This window comes from Thermobia domestica, chromosome 10 (genome assembly GCF_964235325.1).
Source record: "Thermobia domestica chromosome 10, izTheDome1.hap1.1, whole genome shotgun sequence".
Taxonomy (NCBI): domain Eukaryota; kingdom Metazoa; phylum Arthropoda; class Insecta; order Zygentoma; family Lepismatidae; genus Thermobia; species Thermobia domestica.
Window position 1 is genome coordinate 124,131,335 of NC_137463.1, and position 23,675 is coordinate 124,155,009.

Below are 23,675 nucleotides of genomic sequence, written 5' to 3' on the forward strand. Positions count from 1 at the left end.
TTAATGCATGTGGAAATACACTAAAATTATAATTTAAGATTACAATCTTTCACTGTCATTGGTCATCCTTCTCTTTTAGCTTACAGGACATAATCGTGGAACACTACTGTAAACTAAAAAAAAAAAGTTTCAGTTTTTAATGTTGTTCTTTTTTCTTTTGCTTTTTTGGTAGAGCTTGAGTATAACTGCTGCATTGTTGCCATCCCTTCAAGCTCAATACAAAATGGACCAAGTCAACAGTTCTGGAGTTACCGGAAGTAAAGCAAAGTTCACCATCGATTTACCACAGCATTCTTTAAGCTTTACAACTAAACTACAGGTAATTTACACATATTTGCAATCCATCCAGTCAAAATTTACGTTAAATTTCACAATATATAAATATTGATAAATATGTTATATTCGACATTCGGAAATAGTTCTTGTAGAGAATGTTAACTTCAAAAATTTGGCACCTTTGTTGTTATGTAATCCGATTCTTATTCTTATTTTTGTTTTTTTTTACATTCACAATAGCAGGGATGTATTTCAGAAATCAATACTGACTGTTTGTTTATTATTAGCTATGAAATGTATAGAACATGTATACAAAATAAATAGTAATTAGTTGTAGATACAAAAAAGATATTCGATATCAGACAGTGAATATTCACGTTACATTGGCCTTAAGCTCTTTTATAGTTTTTCAGCCGGGCGTATTTAAGGGAAGTGCGAAATAATTAGTAAACACCGCTTTACCTATAACATATCCCATTGAAGATATTAGTTTACACTCAGAAATTTGGCAGCAACTTTGTAATGTGAGGTTATTTTATAGATAATGTAACATTGATATTGGATTATTATCTAGTATTGCGTTTGAAATCTCTGTTTTAAAGTGTAGTATTTTCAATTTTTGCCCCTTTTTTATTTTTTTTATTTATTTTCATTGAAACACAAGAGCTATATTTCAGCACTACCAGTGGTATCTAAGCCACCTGACGTATGGAGCGATTTAATATCAAATGATCCTTTGTGTATATATAAAGAGCTACAATGGTCATTGCCTAATTACATTTATTTCTATACGTATTATCATGTAGTATATAGCCCTTGCAACTAAATTATCGATGTACAGTTTGATGTCCCATTCTAGTGCCAAGGCTGAATGCTAAACTAAATGCTTGCTATATAATGCTGTTGTTCCTGCTTCATTAATTGCTTATTGTAACTAAATATTGGTCCGATTTAATTCAAATTACATGCGCAAAGAGTATAAGAAAATTATCGGTTTCTTCCATGTGTCATATAAATGATGATGAATCGAAAATAATTATTTATACGTTCTTTGTCATATGAAAGAATGATTTTTTTTTTTTAAATGAAGATTCTGGGGTAAAATAATCGGTGAAGTAAATTAGACCAATGCTTAAAAACTATTAGAAAGAAAAAGACTAAAAATGAGTTATCCTTTTTTCGTTAGATGCTGCTATTATTTCTTAATGTTTCAGGTTACCGAAGCTAATCTTCCGTCTGCAGCTAGCATAGAATTACCTAAAGTTCATGTGTCAGCGGAATATGTACAGGATGGAAATAATCCTATAGAGACACAGTTTGCGGGTAATTTGATTCTTAAACTTTCTATTTCTTTATGTATAAAAATTATATACTTATGTGTGAATAAATTCTTTATTTTATGTGTGATATTTAGTAAGCTTGTTAATTACTATTAACTTTAATAAATTTCAACTTACAAAATGAGTTCGAAGTTACAACTCCCATTTGGACATATGCATGTTTGCGTTCAATTCTATAACGGTAAATACTTGTTCAGTTAAAACTGAAATAGCGTGTTATAGTAAAGCTTGGTGTCTAAGCCTATAACACCAAACTATAAATTCAAAGTAAAAATAAGCAAATCGTAGAAAAGTGTTAAGTTTGATATTTTATTCGCATGTATATATTTATTCGCAGGTTACTACCATTTTCATGTTACTTCTTCTTCTTCTTCTTTTTTTTAACAGATGGCGCAGTTCTCAGACAAGGGAGTTACTTAAGTGCATTTGCAGACATCGGAGTTTTTGAGCATTCTTTAACAACAGATCTTTTAAATCATTTAGTGTTTGTCCAGAAAGTGTTCATGAAGGTAATCCTTTGGAATATAGTACATAGAATATAACACTTTCTCAATATATACATGTCAAGAATGACGATTGAGTTAATTGTGACAAAACAGAGCAAAGCTGTGTCGCTAATAGCTGTTTGTTAGAACAAACATCTAGCAAGCGGAGAATTTACAATCTCCGGATTTTTTGGTGTAATTACATCATTGATTTCTATCTTAAGCTACTTAAAAATGCATTTCACAAATATAAAAATTGTGAATATATATATATATATATATATATATATATATATATATATATATATATATATATATATATATATATTCGAGTCATTATAGCTAGTGGACATATATTCATTGTTATAATTGACATTTGCAGTATAATATAACACTGACGGCTATAGACACACGGTCCTATAATTTAAGCCTTTTAGACCTGATTTTTTTTTTTTTTTGTTTTGTTTTTGTTTACTCTCCGATTTTATTTTTATTTTGTCTTATTATTCTTTTTGACTTAACAAATGAAATACAACTGTCAATTTGCGGGTGTCATATTTAGAGAATTATGGACAAAACATTTTGCGTGGTTGAAATACGTATGTAAAATACAAAATGGCATTAATCGAAAACATCATTGTGATCTGCATAGTATAGAAACTCAGAACATATCACTAAACCAGAAGGAGAATTTATTGCAGATAGTTTATTTCGCCAAGAATAAAACAGCCTACGTGGCTGAGCTTTATCCATCGTGATAGCCCCTGCAAGAAATGTGCGTTGCTTCCTGACTACAGATGAAAGCACCAGAGAAATAGCGGAGAGTAATTTAGACAAGTTCAAAGAATACTGACATGAAAACCCAGCCATTTTGAGTTCTCCAGAGCAATTACAGAATGCTGTAAAACAAACAGTACTAAAATCACATCAGAGGCATTTATTTATTTGTTGTACAACATAATGAAACATAAGAAATGTCAAATGGATGTCAACTAAACGTTACTCAACCCATATTGTAAATTTAAGAAGACTCGTGCCTGCATATCATGTGTTCAAAATGTTGACCATTACATCGCGCACATTCTTCATAGCGGTCCTATAGATCGATGGACATGTTAGTGAACACAGGTTGCTGGAACGAGAGAACAATGAGCGAATCTTCTCTCTGAACTACGGTATACTGGTAGGCGGTTATCTGTTCGGAAAATTGCTTCCTTCAGCATACCCCATATGTAGGCGTCTGGAGCCCTGAGGCCAGGGGAGTGGAAAGGATATGGAAAATCCATTTTACGGGAAATCAAGTGATGTCCAAACTCTCGTGGGCAGAAGGACAAGTGACTCAGTTGCAATGTAGGTGGTAGCCTTTTCTTTCTGCATCCATTGTTATTGTAACGACAGATTTTTGGTGCGGCGAAAACCGCGCAAATGATGCAAGAATGGATCAATAATCAACTGGCGATCGATGTAGCGATCAAGGTACACATGGCTTTCATCACTGAACCGTATGTTACTGATGAAGACTTCATGTTCATATGCCATAACTCTAGAGCAATACAGTAGACGTGGGCGCTCATCTCCTCCAGTGAGATGCTGCTCCACATCGTATGAGCGGAAATAGTGATTCCGCTCACTATACCTTCTCCTCTGTTGTAAGTAACATTATCTTTGCACCAACTGCACACAACGCTAGTCCACACACGACTGAGCACACGTGTGGCGCTCACAGCTCATACCACGTTAAATCTGCGCACCATCCGTACATGAATTTCAGTACTGTTTGTTTTGCCGCATACTGTATATTAATCTTAAAATATGACGTACACAAATGTTACCACCAGGTCCGAAAGGATTAACGTGAAATCCAAACCGGGAATCGGCTCCGTATCTCCCGCTTCAAAAAGTGAAAAGCCACCCATTCACACGCGAGGGAGCTCACTGTTTCAGTTGTTCTCTTTTGATGTCCAACTACAGTTTGTTTTTCTCTTGTATCGTGCTGACTGTTCTCGTGACAGTAAATAAAAAAATGAACGTGTTGTAAGTAGTTTTCCTTTAGAAAAGGGAATTTTCTGATGTGTGAAATAATAACAGTTTTATTTGTTTATTATATAAATTAAATCCACTATAATACGTAGAAAATCGGAAAAGTTAGGAATTAAGACCGTTTAACGAAGCAGTTGGTATACAGTTACGAGTTCTAAACAAATCCAGAAGTTTGCACTATTAGAAATACAATTACAAAAAGTAGGTTAGGGTTTTATTGTTCTTTATTTGGTACATTCCTAGCAGTTAAAAGTATAAAATATACATCTTTTTTTATTTGTAGAGTTTGTAACGTTGAATTGAATGCTGTTTCCTTCTACATTATGATTCCAACAGTTGTTCCATAACAGTTCATTTTCGTTTGTTACAGTCTCCTTATAGGGCAGATATATGAGACTTTATAGGAACAGTTTCATGTCATATAATTTTATTTCAACCTCATTCCATTCTGACCGGTAAATCTCACCAACTTTTTTTTATCGTTGACGACTGAGTTGAGTTCAAACTTTAACAGTCTGTCTCAACCTCTGGTCTATAGACATGGCTCAGTTATCTGAGTTGAAGCTTTGTGTTAAAAGTCAATTCACGATACAATTTGCATAATACAGTGTTAGTATCTGCCTTCTTTGTTGTTTAGTGGAGTAACTTGTTTTCTAATTATTCGTTTAATAGGAAGTAAATGAAGTAGTACAAAAAGTATACGGTGGTGAGAAACCAGTTCCATTATGGCTGGAAGGAACAGAAGAAACTTCGTCCTCGCTGAAAAGACTTCTTTTTGCTTTAGTTATACGAGTCAAGGTAAGTCAGCTACAAAGGAGTTAGCCTTAATCATTCTTATAAAATATGCAAAGGTAGTCTGAGTGTAATAGCTGTTAATTTGAAAGTCAACATTGAGACTTACATATGTAATTATTTTGAATCTGCGTTAGTATATACGTCAATGAAATTTGAGTCAGTTAATTTTAATAAGTCATTTTGCATTTCATATGGGGTAGAATTTATTTTTTTAATGTGTATATATATGTGTGTAAAGAAGGTTGTTTGGTTTATATCTGACCGAATCATGAACGGTTCTAGCGTCTGGATATTAAAACAACGCGTCTGCTGTCATGAGCAGTATTGTGTCTGATGTATGTAAATGAGTGCTGTGAGGGGGCACCAAAATGAATCGTTAACTGGGAAAAATATGTTTTGGTTCTTCTTCCATGTTCGGTATTGTATATAATATAAGCATAATTCAACGGTATCAGGAGAATGGGCTCACACTCATGGTGACTAGTGCCTTTACACAAACCAGGAACCCGTGGCGAAACAATCGCCCACGGAATGCTCCACGAAGAGGTCTCGAAGGAAAGTGAATACGCAGTGCTTTTCCGATTTGTGTGGCAGAAAAATCTACCGACTCAACGTGCAGTGGAACAGCGATTCGATTTGGTATCTTAAACTGTGAACACAGCCATTTATATGAGAGTAGGGCCCGCATACACCACCTCCTTCCGCACCACATTGGAGAACGAAAAACGAAGTGCAGGTAACTGTATAGAATGCACCTGACAGGATTTAAATCACAGACAATGGATAATTTATACATCCATCTTCCCGCTGCAAGTTTGTTCGCCACTGCCGGGGAAGTTTAAGGAATTTGGTTGTGCAGGTAAGTTGCTGATACTCTAGGTTGATAAATACATGAAAATAAGGGCAAGGTAATATTTCTCGGAATCTATTTTGACACCTATATTTCGAATCGACATCCACTATCATACGAGATGTACGCCAAGCAGGTGAGGGTCAATATTGACAAGATTTCAAGTCATACTGCTAGAATATTTCTGCAGTTTTATCATGAAATGGGACAGGAATTAAGAATTTGTGTTCTTTCATTTGAAGACATTTCAATGAAGGTCTCTGATGCCAGTCCAATGGATTTCGTCGGCTTTGGCCTGTTCAAAAGACATCTCAAACTATGGCATTCGCACACCATGGATAGTCTCTGGAAAGCTTGCAGGAAAGAATGGGACCGAATTCCCTTGCCCGTGGTTTGCCAGAGTTTGCTCCAATGAAAACTTGTATATCAGGCGATAGTTCACAGGGCTACTTCTGTCTAGAATATCATCTGAAGTTTCTCGTAAGATAAGTAACCTTCGAAATCGGTCCGATATAAACCGAACAATCTTCTGTGTTTTCTTATCTCTTATATCATTATATCTTTCAATTTGTAAATATTAATTTCTTTAGAGAAACAATGTAGGCATAATTACATGCGTTTACTTTTCTTTTCTGTATTACTTTATTTTCTTGTTTAGTTTAAATGTAAAAACTGTAAATGCATGGATATCTGTATATATGTATATAACGAATACACACACATGAGACCATTATTATGTTATTCGATGTTTTGCTTAAATAACTGGACACATCAATAATCAATATCTAATTATTTAAGTATGCAAAGAATGTCCTGTTATTTACTCGAAAAACTTTGCATTAATGTTGAGAGAAATTTGTCTCCAGATTTTCACCGTTTCGTGTATAATATCCGTGCCAGAATTAATGTGGACGAGAATAGGTTTTGTAGGTCTCCTCTCTCACATATCTAACTCCCAAACTGAATTAACATTGAAAAAAAAAAGTATTTCCTAGTACTTAATTAGCCTCCACACTATGAATTAACGTGGACGAGAATGATTTTTCTGTTTACCTGTGACTTACATAGACTCTATATCATGAACCAGTGTTGATGAGGTTGCTAGAAGAAATGTCTTATTTTGTGGGTTACGAAGAAGAAAATACATTCATTTTCGAAACAAATTTTATTACTTTTTTTTTTTCGTAATTGGTAAGTAAAATTCGTATTTAAACCTTGTTGGTAGAAAATTGTGTCAGTGTGAGCATTTATGAAACAGAAATAATGAAGATATATTATGGTATATTTTAGTAAATATTGTTTAAAATTCTTTTTGAAATTAATAACATTAGATGACCCCTTTTTAATGAATAATAATAATAATAATAATAATAATAATAATAATAATAATAATAATAATAATAATAATAATAATAATAATAATAATAATAATAATAATAATAGTTATTATTATTATTATTATTATTATTATTATTATTATTATTATTATTATTATTATTATTATTATTATTATTATTATTATTATATTGTAATAATAAAATTTATTATTATAATAAAAGGCATTCGGCTTATAAGAAAGGAATATGAGTGGATTGAAATTCAAACATTGTTCGTGTACCAAACTTAAATTTAATGACATGGAAGTTTACCAAGAAACGTGGTGATTTTTTCGAGACCCAGTTCGGTTGCAATGACAGGTAATAGTGTTCACTGAAACCGAGTTGAATCTCAATATATCACCGCGCATTTTGATAACCTTTCATTTTATCAATTTAATAACATGCATCAAATAAGTTATCTGAAATCGCTCATTTATTTCAATGCACAGATGGTTATCAGACAATGGGAAAACCCGGTTAACATGGCGTTGAGTCACCTTTATTATGGTGTCTGACACTGCTCTAAACTGACCATAGATGTTCCATAATGTTAAAATTGGGGAGTTAGCGAGTCAGGGAAGGTGCTGCAGTTTATTCTGATGTCCTGAAACAATGTCTGAATAGATCTAGCAATGTACAATGTCGCATTTTGTTATCCTGGAAAACTGCATCATTGTTAGGAACATCATCTGTATCATAGGGTGCCTAGGTCATCTAAAATGTTCAAATACTGACTGGCAGTAATTTTTTCTTTTAAAGTACGGATAGCAGCAGCAAACTAGAAGTAGGACCAACGGAATACCATGACATTGAGACACCAACATATTTATCGATAGGAAGCAGGCAGTTCGAAGTTTACATTTCTTTAGGTATTAACTAAACATGAACTTTGCTATTTGTTGAAAACAAGCTGAACGATGTCCATATTCAGGGTTCCCACCGACCTCGAAAACCTGCAAAAGTCAGGGAATTTTAAATACTGATTTTTTACTTCACAGAACCATTTCTTTTCTTGCCTTACTCGGCAATTTGCTGTGGGGGGCCGCGGTAGCTCAGCGGTAGAGTGTTCACCTCTTGCGCATGGTTTCCCGGGTTCAAACCCTGCTCCCACCAAGTAAACCTTGTGGTGAACAAACACCGTGTGCGTGGGTTTCCGCGGGGTTCTCCCGTTTCCTGCCACTCCTTCATTCCACCATTTCATTTATTTCTCATTATTACCGTCTCCTTTAGCCTAGTCGGCATAACCGTGGGACGTAGTAGAACTCAAAGATTTCATTTCATTTTTTTCGGCTATTTGGTGGGGGATATTTCATGAAACAAATTACATTGTTTTGCACAACTTATCTACCTACACACTCACATGTACATGCATAGTAGGTTAGGAACCGCCTAATCGAGAAAAATATAGTTTTTTAATTTTTTTTTTTTAAACTATTATATATAGACCTGTAAATCTGTAAATCCTGACCTTAAAAATCTGGAGAATTCAGGGAATTCTTAGTAGCCAAATAAATGAGAATCCTGATATTCTCTTTTAATCATCGGAAGTCTATGCTTTTTAAGTTCTCGGCAGCATCTTCGCGTTACCGCATTGGCGGCGGCGATCAGATATTTCGTTATGCAGCTTTCACAGGAGCGTGATATTAAAAACAGATCACATCAAATGTTGATTAAGTTCTATTTCCACATTAGCTCTATGGTTCTCTGTAACAATCTCCTTGATGTTTGATGATCGCTCTTTTCACTAGGCTTCGTTTCCATTCATTATCCCTCTTCCCTGATCCTGTGTATCATGAGTTTTGTGCGTCATTATTACTAGGACGTACGCAGAGGGTGGATCCGAAATCCCGAATTTTTTATAAATTTATTATTATTTAGGGATTATTCTGCAAATTTAACCTAATTTATCCTCATTAAATTTAGACCTTTCACCCCAAAATAAATTTCTGCGTACGTGCTTGATCATTATTTTGGACACGGTTGCTCTTAATACACTCAATATACTGGCCTTCTCTATTTTGACCAGCAACGTCTGGCCTATTGCTCATATAAACCCCATTACTACACCGCCTCGCATACTATTCACTATAGCAATAATATAAGGAGACGCAGTGTACAAGTGTTCAGTTTTACTAGTTCGCTGAACTTGTATGTTGTAATACATGGACATTTTGAATACTTTGATAACTGTCTGTAGTAGGAGACAGCAGACTTCTCGATGAAACCTTTTCAATGTGTATAGAAAACTGGAATTCAATATATATTTTAAATTTACAATAAATACTGACGATAATGTGTAGAGCCGTATTAAAAAATTAGGAAAAAAAGAACAATGAAGTACACTACACATTTCATATAATAGCTACAGTTACACTTCAACGCTAGATAGTTTAGTCAAATTGACTTAATACAAACTAATTATTTGCTGAGCAAAACTATATATTTTCATTAAAATTCGCCCATAGTGTCTGCTGAAGCCAGAGTTAGCTGGTGAAACTGTAACACGTGTTGAATTTTAATGAAAATATATAGTTTTGCTCAGCAAATAATCAGTTTGTATTTAATTATAACAAAGCAAAGCTTCTACTTATAGAAAATGACTTAATACTTTTTTACTAGTAACTATAAGCAGACACCGTATGGTATTCGATTCTTTCTTTATACATATTACAGGAGGAATATTCCATCCTGTATTAGAGGACTTTACCAATTGTCATAATTTGTAATACATTATTTGTTGAACCGACGTACATAGCAAGGTAGTGAGTGTTTACTCAAGAGGAAAAAAAATCAAATAGACGTTTGGCTAACTAAAAGATTTATATAACTAATTAGAATAATAAGCAAGTGCTCCATCCAGTGTAAAAATTTATCTGAATATGACAATGAATGTGTAGCTACTACAGAGAAATGTAATTTAAGTATGCTTGTTAATATTGGAAGGTATACTTAAGTTTTTCTTCATAAATTTAGAATTAAAAAAAAAGCGAGATTATTGTTACTGTACTATCTATTTTTCTATTATTCCCTTTATTACTGCTTTAGAAATATTGGAATCTAATATATTTTATTGTTATAGCGCATCCAGCTGACAGCAACTACACCAACTAATTCAGCTGTGCGACTGGAAACTGGATTAGTCGAATTTCACCTTTCTAACAGAGTTCAAAATATATCAGGCTCAGCACAGCCCAATCCTGATATGAAAATATTTGGCAAGGCACAAGTCGATATTAATCTTAGCCTAGGGCAGCTCATTAAGAATGTAATTTTTGAAGAGGCGGAACCAGAATTTCAGCAGTTTGCATTCTTCAAGACACGAATAGGTAAGAACAAAATATGATAAATTGAAGAAAGGAAGGACGGTAACAATGAAGTATGATAAAATTGGGGAGCAATAAAAAAAAAAATGTTCTTTACAATGAGACTTCAGAGCAGTCTTGCTAGATATTGGTTGCAGAGTGCATATTCATTATGATTCAATTTATTTTATCAATAATTTCGGAATGATTGAACTGTATGATTTTACTTTGTGCAATTCAAAAACAATACGACTTTTTACAAGAAATTTAGTCAAACAGCTTATTTCGATAAATATGACTGAATTCGTACCTTCATTACACTAAACATTAAACAGAAAAAATAAGAGAGAACAACAATAAAAAATCGTAAACTTTTTTTTATTTCATTCAACTTTAAAACCTAAGTTAAAATAAAATAAATAATATACGGATGGTATATATCTATATATCTGTTAAAATAATGTAGATTATATCAAACCTCGTTTACAACCGTTTTATATCTTGCTGGTGCTTCCATATTCAGACCCACACTTTTCAATGTGAAAGACTTAGATATAAACAGTTGCGATCCAGAACAATTAATACTAGCGTCTTCTTCATTCTCACATCAACCATAGGTTGGTGGGCAACGTGGAAATTTAAAACTTTTCTCTCCATTAGGAGAGCTGTTTTATAATTTGATATATAAGTACTATATTAACTTTACTGTAAGCAATTTCTACGAAAAGTATCTATATGTTATTTTTTGCTATATGCTATTGTTTTATTTTAATTTCTCTGTTTTGGATGGAGCATTTTTATGAGTAGTTTTTGGTCTTTAGAATAATAAGAGTGGAGGTAATATAGTAAGTATATAATTCTGTAAATCAGAATGCTAATATCAGTTCTTGGCATTTGGAGGCGGTTACCTTAATCTTAGATTCTGAGCTATAGGACAACATCGCGGAGTATGTCATCGTCCGTGACGTATACTTCAGTTATAATGACGAATCGTACATTAAGTTTGTATTTAATACTATTACTATTATACTTGTAGGGCTGAGAAATGCTTTCCAAGACGAAATGGTTCAAAGTGACACGGAGGACAAAGAAGTAGTTTTGATCACATTGAAAAGACCTCTGATCTATATCCAACCCTTGGCTGTGGATAGAGCCATTTTGGTATGGCTGAATTACAAAAATGCGTACGAATACTGGAATGAACAGCGAAGTAACTTGAATAAGGAAGTTCTAACTGCTACGCAGCAGGTGAGATTTATGTAAATAATGTAATATTTTCTAACTATAGATTATTATACAGAAGGCTGATCGGATTATATCTGATAGATTTTCAAAATGTTCTATAATAAGCCTTAGTGCTGTCACCCTTTGTGTTCTATCGGACCACCAGCATTACGAACTATTGCCCGACGTCGCAATTTCCACTGCAGCAAACTATGTTCGAGCACAAACATAGGAATTCCATCACATTTCTCCCTGCAAGATTTTCAGAAGCCAGTGAGGTACGCAGAGACGATGGAATCTTTTAACACTAGATGCAGAAATCTATTGGGCTAATACCAGGTCTTTCTACAGGAATGTAGTTGAAAGGGAGTAACACAGATTCAGTTTGCTGCTTCACGTCATGATAAAAGCAGGGAGATAATTTTGCGTTATAACTGAATATATTCTTCGTGTAAATCTGCACCTCGTTGATTCCATATAAATGACTGATATCTTTTCGGTAGATTGTGATTGTGATGAATTCATGGAAATAGGCAGCATTTACCGTCACATTTTTGTCCACTTTACGTACTTCCAACTTCCCCTTGTAACCGATCCGGCGACAGTCGTGGTTCCGTGCGAGAAACTTTCTCGGCACTGGCTGTAAACTTCAGTACGTCCCTTTCTAGAGGTGTCATGGTACATGATCGCCCCAGTATCACCATTACGCTTGAGATAAATGTAGGCTTCATTCGATTTGACATAATCCATTTTTACTTCGTAAGTGTTTTTCTTACAATTTGCGGCAGCTGGCCATTATGCACGCACCGCGGGTTAAAAGGCTTAGAATGACAGTGGACTACGGCAGATTTAGTCTCTGGACTACGTCGCTTTGGCGTGATAGATTCTCCTGTTCTGCCAATTGACGAATTTTAAGCAGCGTCACAGCGACTTTTGCTGAAACCTCGAACAAGCCCTTTCGTGGTCCAGATTTCTGCATGGGCTCCATTTGTATTGCCCACGTTGTCTTTAGCTGTTGTCACTTCGCTGGTTAAACTATTTTCCTGACACTGCTTTTACTGTTCGGTTTTATGAAAAATGTGCATGGAAAAGAGTGATGATGTACTTTTCCCAATAACGGTTTACTTTTAGCAGCATTTCATAGCACCAACACGACACTTGGGTATGGATATCTGCAAACTTATACACCACATTGATAGTGACCCCGACGTAATAGTTCTGGCGTAATTATACAAGTGTCAGTAGCTTTGCAAAATCAGTCATATATATATATATATCAACCTTCTGTATTTAAAAAAAATAACATGAAAATCACTATCGCCTAGTAGCATTGAATTCTCCGCTTTTGAATTTTATCGTAACGTCTCAATAACCACTAGCTTCATTTTATCACATAATTCCTTAATAAAAATATTTTATTTTAACCTAAATCATATTTCTTTATTCTATTTATCTTTCGTGACCTTAGGCAGGACTCTAAATGTGAAGATTTAGAGTTATAATTCTTAATGTAAATAATATAATGACTCATGTGTAATGTTCCTTCAATGTTTTATGCCAATATTTCAGTTGAACTAGTGGTCAATCTTTTCCAGGCCAGAGGACTTAAAGTTATTTTCCTATGCAGATCTTTACATAGTTGATACAACTAACAGTGATATGTTTAAAAAAAAAATAAGAAATAAATATTTTTTTACAAAAAATAAATAAATAAATAAATAAATAAATAAAATAAAAATAAATTTCTTTACAAAACTATTTCTTCTCTATAGTGATATTTTGTAAAGAATAAATAAATATTTTTTTTTACAAAAATTTATAGATATCTTTTTACAATTTTTTTCTTTAGAACATTACTCTGTTAATTGCATTAGCTATGTAAAGATCTGCATAGGAAAATAATGTAAGCCCTCTACCCTGAAGAAGATTTGACGCTAGTTCAATTGAAGTATAGGCTAAAAAACATTTATCGAAAGAACATTACAGTTGAGTCATTATATTACTTATATTAAAAATGTGTTTTATGTGTTCAGTAAGTAATTATAATTCTTATTTTGCAAATTAGGTATTCTTTTTTAATGTTTGAACGGTTTGACAGAAATCAGAGCTTAGTTTTCAAAATAAAGATACAAGACGTAATTTTATTAGAGAATTGGAGAACAGTGAATTAAATACTAATTTTTAGATGCGTGTACTGCCTCCTTGTAGATATCATAAGTGGATTGTTTCAAAATTATAAAATTCTGGCTCTAATATGATTTTTCTTTTAATTCGTATAATTCTTTTTACGTATTTTAAGTGACAGAGAAGTTTTGAATATAGTTTTTATAACTCAGTATTTCTCTAAATCTGGTTTAAAATATAATAATTATTATTTCTATTTTTTCCTATTTAGGTTTTCGAAAAGGTGCCATTCGGTCAATTAACTAGTCAGTTAAGTTCTCCTCACTTAGGAACGTTGTTTTTACAAGTTACCGTTGATGATATGGGCATATGTTTACCACTTAACCCTGTTCCCTTGGTAAGTAGATACACGGTTTATTCATATATATATATATATATATATATATATATATATATATATATATATATATATATATATAGTGTATATAAAAAATCGAATTTTAGAAATTCAAATTATAATAGTTGTCTCTAAAATAAAACAATAATTTCTTACTTTTCATCTTAGTGACTTGTCTTGCAATATCTGGTACACAACATACTTGTATTTATTACAGTATAATGAAAGCAGGTTAATATTCAAAGTATAGTTAACAAGTTACTGCAAGGTGTAACGTAAATATCTTGATCTACTGGTAAGTCAGACGTAAAAAAACAAATTATTTATATCCTAGAGAAAATTTCCAGTTTTTATTTTTTGTCAAAAGGATAGTGCTATGTAACCCTCTCAAATTTTGAGAGAGAATGCATCATATTACCTGTGTCATACTCAAGAAAATGAGTCCCTAAATTTATCCATATAACCATGTGTTGTAATAAAGCCTCATCAAAGAGGATAAATTAGGGTCAGTGATGTCACGTGGTACAACGTATTATTTACGTTTATATTTTTGGCACTTGTTTTAACCATGGAAAAGGACAGGGAGAACAAACCAGATTTACATAAATATTATTCGAGTCCTAGAGAATATTACCAATATTATTTTAGCCAATTCCCAAAATTTAAGGGGTGGGCGTATGTATCCCCAGAAAATTTAAGAGAGGCGCGTCAATGTACTTATGTCCCCGTAATAACTATGTAACGTGATAAAGTTCACCAAAGTGGATAAAATAAGTTAAAAATCTCCGAAACTTGAATTTTTGGCATTTTTTTTTTTTTTTTTTTTTTTTTTTTACTTATAGAAAGAAACGAGAAGGACCAACCAAACTTACAAAACTACGTATACCATATCAAATTTTTTAGTTTTGTAACTTGCAGAAATTAAGAAGGGTGGGCCAAGTTTCCCCTGCCAAAATCAAGAGCACATTGACCTCTATAAGGTCATACCAAGTGATCCGGTCACGTGACGTCCCTCAGTCAATCAGAGCCGAGTTAGGCCAAGTAACGCACATACTACTTTCATAATCGGTGATCAATAGGTAAAATATCACTAGGGAAAAAACAGTTATAAATTCGTAAATATTGATTCTTATAAGAAAAAAATGTAAATACTCTTCGTTACATAGGAAAACAAAAGAATGTGTTGAATCTTAAACGTGTGTTGTTAACCAGCTTCCTCAAACAATCAGACACACAATTGATACTTTTGTGAAGGATCAATTGGGATGTTGGCGATAAGGTTTTGAATCCGTGCCTTCAATTCCTCCACTGTCCGAAGTTTGGGCTTGTACATCTCCACCTTAGTGTATCCTCACAAGAAAAAAATCACACGGAATGCGATCTAGACTTCGTGTTGGACATTCCTGAGCCCCACGCCATCCAAGCTAAGGTCCAGGAATAGCGCTCGTAAATAGATAAGCGGTCCGTCATGTTTATTTACATTGCGCATGCTTGTTCCATCGGTCAACAATTGAACTAAGTGAAACAGGCAATGGGAAATCTTAATAAATACTCTATATTATGACATTGTTTACAACACGAAATGAGTAATACTATTAGTTTAATAGAGTATTAAAAATAACTAGGTATTTTTCACCCACCCGATAGTACCATGTTTTGAAACTTTCTCCATAGCTGTTGTTGTCTTCTTCTTTAGTTCTAGCCGTCCTGTTGTAAAGGTTGTATCATCCCATTGAGCATTCCACAGATCCTTGTGGATTATCCAGAATATTTAGACCTCAGAAAACGTGTAATCAGGTTTTAGAGGATAATATCTTCTTTAGTAACGGTATTCACATCTTTGTTCGTGAGATAGACCTAGTTAACTTTTTCTAAGGTTCCGGGGGCCGCGGTGGCTCAGTGGTAGAGCGCTCACCTCTGGTGCTAGGGGTCTCGGGTTCAAACCCTGCTCCCGTCAAGTGAACTTTGTGGTGGACAAACACCGTGTGCGTGGGTTTTCTCGGGGTTCTCCCGTTTCCTCCCACTTTCTTCATTCCATCATTTCATTCATTACTCATCATCACCGTCTCCTTTAGCCTAACCGGCATAAGCGTGGGACGTAAAACTTAAAGATTTCATTTCATTTTTTTTTCTAAGGTTCCTTTTTTTCTTGTTAAAATTTTCCTCTTATGCGTTATTATTATTACTATTTTTGAGTTATTATTCTATTAAATATTTTCTGTTTAGTTTTTCATTCTTTCAGACTTTTCGCTTCTTTGGTGTAATTTTTAAAGTTTTTTTTTTTTTTTTTTTTTTTTTTTTTTTGTTTCAATCTCTTAATTTGTAGAACTTGTATGAACTATACGTTTTTAGAAGTTTTGTTTCGAACTCTTAATATGCAGCTTATGTCGGTTAAATTGGTCTTATCATGACGGGACCAAATAATCTAACTGTTGACATACTCATTTAACCACAATTAATCAATCAAGCTTTTTTTTTTTTGTTTTGTTTTGTTTTGTTTTGTTTGTTTGTCTTTCTCTACCATATATGAACCGCTTACTGCAGAAAGCAAACATGTCCAACATTTACACAGTTCCTTTTTTGTGATGATAATGGTTTATGAGAGGTCAATGGATCGTTTACCACAGAAATGACACTTGTCTACTCAATAACAATGGCCATCGCGACGCCTTGAATTTTCATGTTATGGTTGAAATATAGTTTTATTCAGTTTTTGCCTCTCCTGCAAACATTACGAAATTTGGAAATGTTCGCTTTTTGCAGTAATCGATTCATATTCTCCTCAAAACTTATTTTCAAAAATGATCAACTTATTTTTATTCCTTCGAATTAGCACCCTATTTTAATATTCATACAGCACAACAAGCAAGATGATGCTGTTATGTTTATGTTTATTTTTAATTTCTTTACTGTTTGTCACAGTGGCGATTTTTTTTTAAACCATGCAACACAAATACTGACTTTAATGAGATGTAGAAAATCTTTAAGAAAAAATCGTACTTGGACTAGGCAGATTCATGTGAATACATGACTTTCATGAGACTTTTATAAATTGCTTGTTACTGTGAGTAGAACGAATTATAGTAGGTATTCTAAAATACTGTAAATTGAATATAGAAACTAAATGTGGATTTATAGAGTTTACTGTAGTATAATGAGTGTTCAGTGAAGAGTACCAAACTACAATCTCGTAAATCTTCGCGCCATGTCCTTGGGCGAGAGTAAACTACGTCCCTATATCAGATACCTCTACAAATTATTTAATTATATTGTGCAAAATCTAACTGTAGGAGTTGGTGCGAGTGAATGGAGTTCACTGCAAAGTTGCTTGATTACAATGAATTGCATTAAATTTTGTATACTGTTGAACAAAAACGTCTCGACCATCTATAAAGGTCGCAGGATAGCTTTTGATTTGTCAGTGATATTTCACCAATCCGGCTTTCGATAATTCAAAACATTTCAAGATTGCCATGAATTGCAGGAAAGAGATGGCGAGCAATTACATCGGTATAGAAGAAACAACCAGTATTTCAGCTGTCTTTATTGTCATTGACGTATGTCTCTCTGTTCGACAGCTTCGACAGATATTGCAGATATCGGTGGATAGGATATAAGACTTTGTATGATTATTTGAACATGTCTAGAGTGTGTGCGATGCGTACAGTAAACGGTAACATCCACTTTACAGCTCCTTTATTGCTTACCTTAGCGTGTTATTTTTTCTGTATTATCCGAATATCACAGAAAGCGAAGTGTTGAAATCGGTCATTGCATGATTCAAAACGTTAAGGAGTAATAGTGGTTCACGCTGGAGGGTACGTCCGCATACCAGTTCCGATCTTTAGTCCGTAAAGTTAGAAGTCATTTCATTGGCTTATGTCTTCGATTTGCGACAGACTGAAACAAATCTTGATTGGAAACTAGGTATTAGAGACAATTTCATAAATCTTTGTGTGGTATCGAAGGATCGGATCGACGATGAAATCCAAGCATTGAAATTGGTTTCCTGCACATCGTCCAGGAATGAGTGACAGTGGAGGTGGGATAGATCAACTACAGAGGTTGTTCAGCCTACGTTTGGCCGATTTCGTTCCTTCCTCCTCCCGGGCTGAATGGACTCACCCTACCTGGCTCGTGGCGTCATGCAGTGTTGTGCAGTGGTTTCTTGGGAACGGAGTTGCTTTTCCGCGCGGACGACAATAGCGCACAAAAAGAACCATTTTTGTGAGTGTTGTGTTAAATTTGTTTCCAAGTGTGTGGGTTTCCGTTCTGTGACCAAAATGCCGCCCCGACTAAACCGGTTTTGGGAAGGTTATGTTGCGGCTCTTTATGACGTCCACTTTAGTGTTTCTTTCATTAGTAAACAGTGCAAGAAGAATGGTTGCAACATCAGTTTAAGTGGAATAAGAAATGTTATTAAAAAGTACAAGGGCAACGAAGCTCCACCATTTGAATCACCAACGAAGTTGCATATGAAGCGGGAATGCACCAAGGCCACCTCCACTATGCAGAGAAAACTTCGCAAAATGACAATGCAAGAAAATCTGCCAACACAAAAGTGTATGGCTAATCGTCTTGATGTGTCTTTGGGGACTGTGAGCCGGACGTTACACCATCAACTCAAGCTGGAAAAAGTCATGAAAGCTCGCGGCTATCTTCTCACGGATGCCTACCAAAAGGAACGAAACGCCCTGAAGCTGTAGGAACGGCATCTGGCAAAACAAAGGTGGATGTACGTCGTAACACTCGATGAAGCATGAATTTACCTTTCCGACTGCGGCAAACCGAGAGCCATCATGTACAGAGAGAAAGGCGCTAAGAACTTCAGAAGGTGGGTCCGTGTCTGTAAAGAATCCTTCCCAAAAGGGTTCATGGTCGTTACTGGCTACTGTTACCGAGGTAAACTGAAGATTCGTAGGTTGGCGAAGATCTGCAAAATAAATTCGCAGTATTTTCAGGAGCAGATCATGCGGCCGATGTACGAGCATGAGATTCCAAGAATGTACGGAAATCTCATCAATCTGGTGCGCATTCACATGCACAAGTCCTCATCACATACCTCACGATCGTTCCTCGCATTCTGCAGGGAGATGGAGGAGGCAAGTGGTATACAGGTGATACCTTTCAATGAGGTATCTGTAAAATCTCCAGATGCAAGTCCTATGGACTATTGTAGATTTGGATTGCTGAAGTGGGCTTTGGGAAAACGGCGTGTGACAACTGTGGAAGGACTTTGGAAAGCTGTGCAAAGGGAATGGGACAAGATTCCCCTCCCAGTTCTTCAGAGAAGCCTATTACAGTGGAAATTACGCTGTCGGGCTATTGTTAGCAACCAAGGGAAACACATCGAGCACTTACGGACCTGGTGCCATGGATTCTTCTAAATTTTTAGGTAAGTCGAAATTGGCCAAATATAGACTGAACAACCTATGTATAGGTCTACTGTATTGGCTTAAGTGTATTGTGAAGGGAACTAAAGGTATAAATATGTGATATGTAATACTAAGTTGATAACACTAATAGTGCCAGTCTTTATTGAACATTTCTCGTACATATTGTTATTGGCTGGATATAAAAATGGTTTGACATCTGTTATCATAATAATAAGCATCTGTAATCTTTTATAGTAATTTGTTCCTTTCAACTTTCATACTGAAATACTGATGGATAATACTTCAAAGTAAATTTATTTTATATTTACAGAAAGCGTGGGGTATGAATCGACAAATGTATGATTCTGAAAGTCGAGGAGCAGTAGTGGTTACGCTGGAGAGTACTAGTATATCAGCGTGCAGTTCCGGATCGTTAGTTAGTAAAGGTCGTTTTGTTGGGTTATGTCTTCGATTTGCGGAAGACTTTGAAACAAGTCTTGATGATTGGAAGCCAGATATGAGTGATAACTCGATAATGAATCTTTGTGTTGTATCAGATGGAACGTACGAAGTGTGCAGCAGAACAACGGCTCAAAAACTGGGAGTAGGTAAGTACTAAATTTTTTGTTTCTAATTAAGTCATCATGCAAATGCTCCTTCATTAATTGACGATAAATAAAGATATTTATTGATTGTGGAGTAACTGACAAGATTGTTGTACAGTGAAACTCCAACTATCCTGACTATTTACTTCTGGACGCAATCCGGATAATTGAAATAATCTTCAACAAGAGGTTACATTATGAGTAAAAATTTCACTAAAATCACTTTAGTTTAATGAAAAGATACTTCATGTTTAATGTATGTTGAAAATAAAATCATTTTTATTGCAAATAATTAAAAGAAATTCAGTGCAGAAGTACGTACTTACATATTTTTTGAGGCATTATAGAACATCTCCAACAAAGTTAATTATTTTACCGTTGATATTCGTTTACGTGCTGCCAAGCCCCGCAAACGCGTGGTAGAGAGGAGGTATAGGGGTCGCATTCAGGCCGTTCCATCCACTTCAAGGCAATATCCAAATAACAAATGCCTCACTCGCAGTAAGTCCCTTTTCGGGTTCAACTAAAGCCACGTCGTCTCCTTCATCCATGTTCTGATATTCGAACACTATGCTATAAGTAATTTCACCATTATCGAAAATTTGAAATGAGTCCGTTGAATAGCACTGTAACCATGTGGTTGTCATCTACTTGCACTCGAAACAGCCAGAAATTTTCAATATGATGCTCTGCATGTCGTCAATTGACATTTCCTTCAGTTTTGTCAGGTCCGTTTCATTAATAGTTTTCTGAGTTCCTTTATAATTATTATTTATATATTTATTTTCTGGATATTTGGCGATCTGGATAATTTGAATTGTGCTGTACTGTGTATAAAACAAATTTGTTTTACACAGGAGAGTAGTCTGAAAATGTTGACAATTCATAATCCAAATCTCTGGGTACAGTTCTTTTAAATATAGTAATAATCTTACGTAAACTTGCTACCAAAATAGTGTGAAAATTTGATGTTGGTTAATTTGCACTTCTCTTGTAAATATTGAGTACAATATTTAGATAAAAGTAATGTAACTTGGTTTGATTATTAAATTTAATTTTACTTTGTTCCTTTTCCGACCAATCCGTTCTATTAACTTTTATCTCTCTCCACTATACTCTGCCCACTTTCAACCTAACAATGCTTTCATGTGGCTGTACGTAACGATATAGCTTCCAACTGGATGCGTCACACTTTTTTTTCCCTTTACTTTTCCATTTCTTCTCTACTTTAGCTGATCAAAGTATTAGCAAAATAACTTACACCGTATCTCCTTAAGTGTTGCCTGATAAATTTTCACTAATTATTATTATTATTATTATTATTATTATTATTATTATTATTATTATTATTATTATTATTATTATTATTATTATTATTATTATTATTATTATTATGTATTCTGTCTTTTGACAGGTCCTGGAAATAATGAGTTTTTTTCTTTCTTTTAATTTTAGATTTTGGCCTGGAAATGTTTCTTTCACTCTTCTCGATCTTGAGTTCCTCTTTTAACTCCTAATATTTTCTTCTATTTTTCAAATCATCGATCAGTTGTGTTCTTCTTCTTCCTATTCCTCGCTTTCCTTCCATTTTTCCTTCTATGGCGGTAGGAAGAAGACAATTTCTTCGCAAGATATGTCCAATCCAATTGGCCTTCCTACGAAGGATACTGGGTAGAAGTGTCCTCTTCTCTCCTATCCGTTTAAAACGTCGTCGTTTGTTGCTCTCTCTGCCCATTTTATCTTCTCCATTTTCCTCCAACACCACATTTCGAAGCTTTTTAAATATTTTTTCTCTAACTTCCGTAATGTCCAAGTCTCTGAACCATGTAGTCCAATGTTCCATATATAACACTTGACCAACTTCTTCCTAAGTCCAATATTGAGCTTGCTAGTTAAGAAATCCTTTCTTGTTGAATGCTAATATACATATATGAAATTGATTCACCTTCTGAACCATTAAATTACAGACAATGCCAAATGGTTCTTGAATGTGCAGTGGCAAATGGAAGGTGTAGACATCCATTTAGATGTAAATGTAGGAAAGCAGCTGTCTGCTCTTGGCCATACTCTAACCATGCTAACGGGATCTGAGGAAGATGAACAAGTGGCGGCAGACTATGACAGTGATGAAGCAGATCAAATTGACGGAGCAAGATCTTCGCAGGTATTTCGAGAATGATGACTATTCAAATCATTTTATGTTAAAAATTAAAATGTCTACATTATATAAAATATGTTACTTTCTGTTTGAAAGAAATGAATACGCAATCAGTCCTTAATTAGGATAAATATGGGTAGCCATATAATAATTTAGAATGGATTATTTACTACGTATTTAAGGAAGTTTCTAGCAGTATTTTATCTCTACCATTTATGTATGAAATATAGTATATATTCCGACTTTCAGGAATCCATAGGTCTTCGTAGATCGAAAGCCGCCCTCACAGATAGTCTTCCAGCGTTTGTGTTTGATCCATCGATCGATGCAAAGAAACGATCGAAACTGATAGAAAAGGAGATGAATGAGCAAGCGAAGATCATCAATGACCTACGCACTCTAGGAGCCTCTCATAGTACCATCGAGCAGGAAATGAAAAGGTTGCAGGAACTAGAAGCAATGGTATTTAAAGACTTCAGAAGAGATATGATTCAAAAACTGAGGCGACAAAGTGTCAAAGCATCGTCAATTAAAGGAAAGTTCGGTCTTGGATCAAAAACGACGTTCCGTTCTCGCTCGTTCATTGTTCCTTCTCCAACACCAGAGCATCACGTTGAAAGGTACGTATATATTCTTCACTTTTAGACAAGACCGATTTTCTTTATTCATTCTAATAAATTATCTATGCAATTGTAAAATAAGAAAAAGATTACTTTTACAATATATAAAGTGCATCTCACCAATGAGGAATATGTGGAAAACAGTCATTCGGTAAAAAGAAGAAGAAAAGGAAAGTAATTAAAAATTGTATTATCGTAATTAAAATGTAGGGTACAGAAGTAGAACCATAATAATGTATGGCCTGTTATTTACATTATCATAATTAAAATATAGAAGTGTGGCCATAAAAATGTATGAGTTAATGCTAACTTAAACTGCCGCTTCAGGCGGAAAAAAAATATATTTGAAGTAATGTAAACCCTTTGAAACCAAACCTTAGACAACCAATATGTAGAAAATCATTACCTGATTTCTTCCACATTTTTTTCTTTCTTAAATATATTTTTCAGTACCAAAACATTAACGTTTAGCTTTCGAATAAGGAATGAATGCTGGTTTGTTATATTATAGTGGTTTCTAGACGTAAATAATGTTTGGAGTTATAATTTTCTTTATAAAATCGTTTTTATGTAAGCTCAGGTTTGCCCGTATAAATAGAAAGTTTGAGTCGGGTTCCTTTTCTGTTCCAAACATTAATAGTAGCAGTTTCCATTCTTTGAGTTCATTTTATTCGTAGTGAGATATAAATAAACTATAATGCCACT

General features: G+C 34.4%; 1 protein-coding gene across 6 annotated transcripts in view; it reads left to right on the top strand.

The window, feature by feature from the left end:
- The window catches only part of tweek (transmembrane protein KIAA1109 homolog tweek), a 262,126-nt gene that overhangs the window by 149,194 nt on the left and 89,257 nt on the right, over nucleotides 1-23,675 (top strand). For all 6 annotated transcript variants that reach the window (XM_081728543.1, XM_081728545.1, XM_081728547.1 and 3 more), the window contains exons 39-48: nucleotides 173-319; nucleotides 1,491-1,599; nucleotides 2,004-2,125; nucleotides 4,814-4,939; nucleotides 10,245-10,491; nucleotides 11,504-11,715; nucleotides 14,087-14,212; nucleotides 19,919-20,195; nucleotides 22,160-22,356; nucleotides 22,600-22,970. In XM_081728543.1, the coding sequence (XP_081584669.1) occupies nucleotides 173-319; nucleotides 1,491-1,599; nucleotides 2,004-2,125; nucleotides 4,814-4,939; nucleotides 10,245-10,491; nucleotides 11,504-11,715; nucleotides 14,087-14,212; nucleotides 19,919-20,195; nucleotides 22,160-22,356; nucleotides 22,600-22,970 (1,934 nt within the window). The remainder of the gene's footprint in view (nucleotides 1-172; nucleotides 320-1,490; nucleotides 1,600-2,003; nucleotides 2,126-4,813; nucleotides 4,940-10,244; nucleotides 10,492-11,503; nucleotides 11,716-14,086; nucleotides 14,213-19,918; nucleotides 20,196-22,159; nucleotides 22,357-22,599; nucleotides 22,971-23,675) is intronic.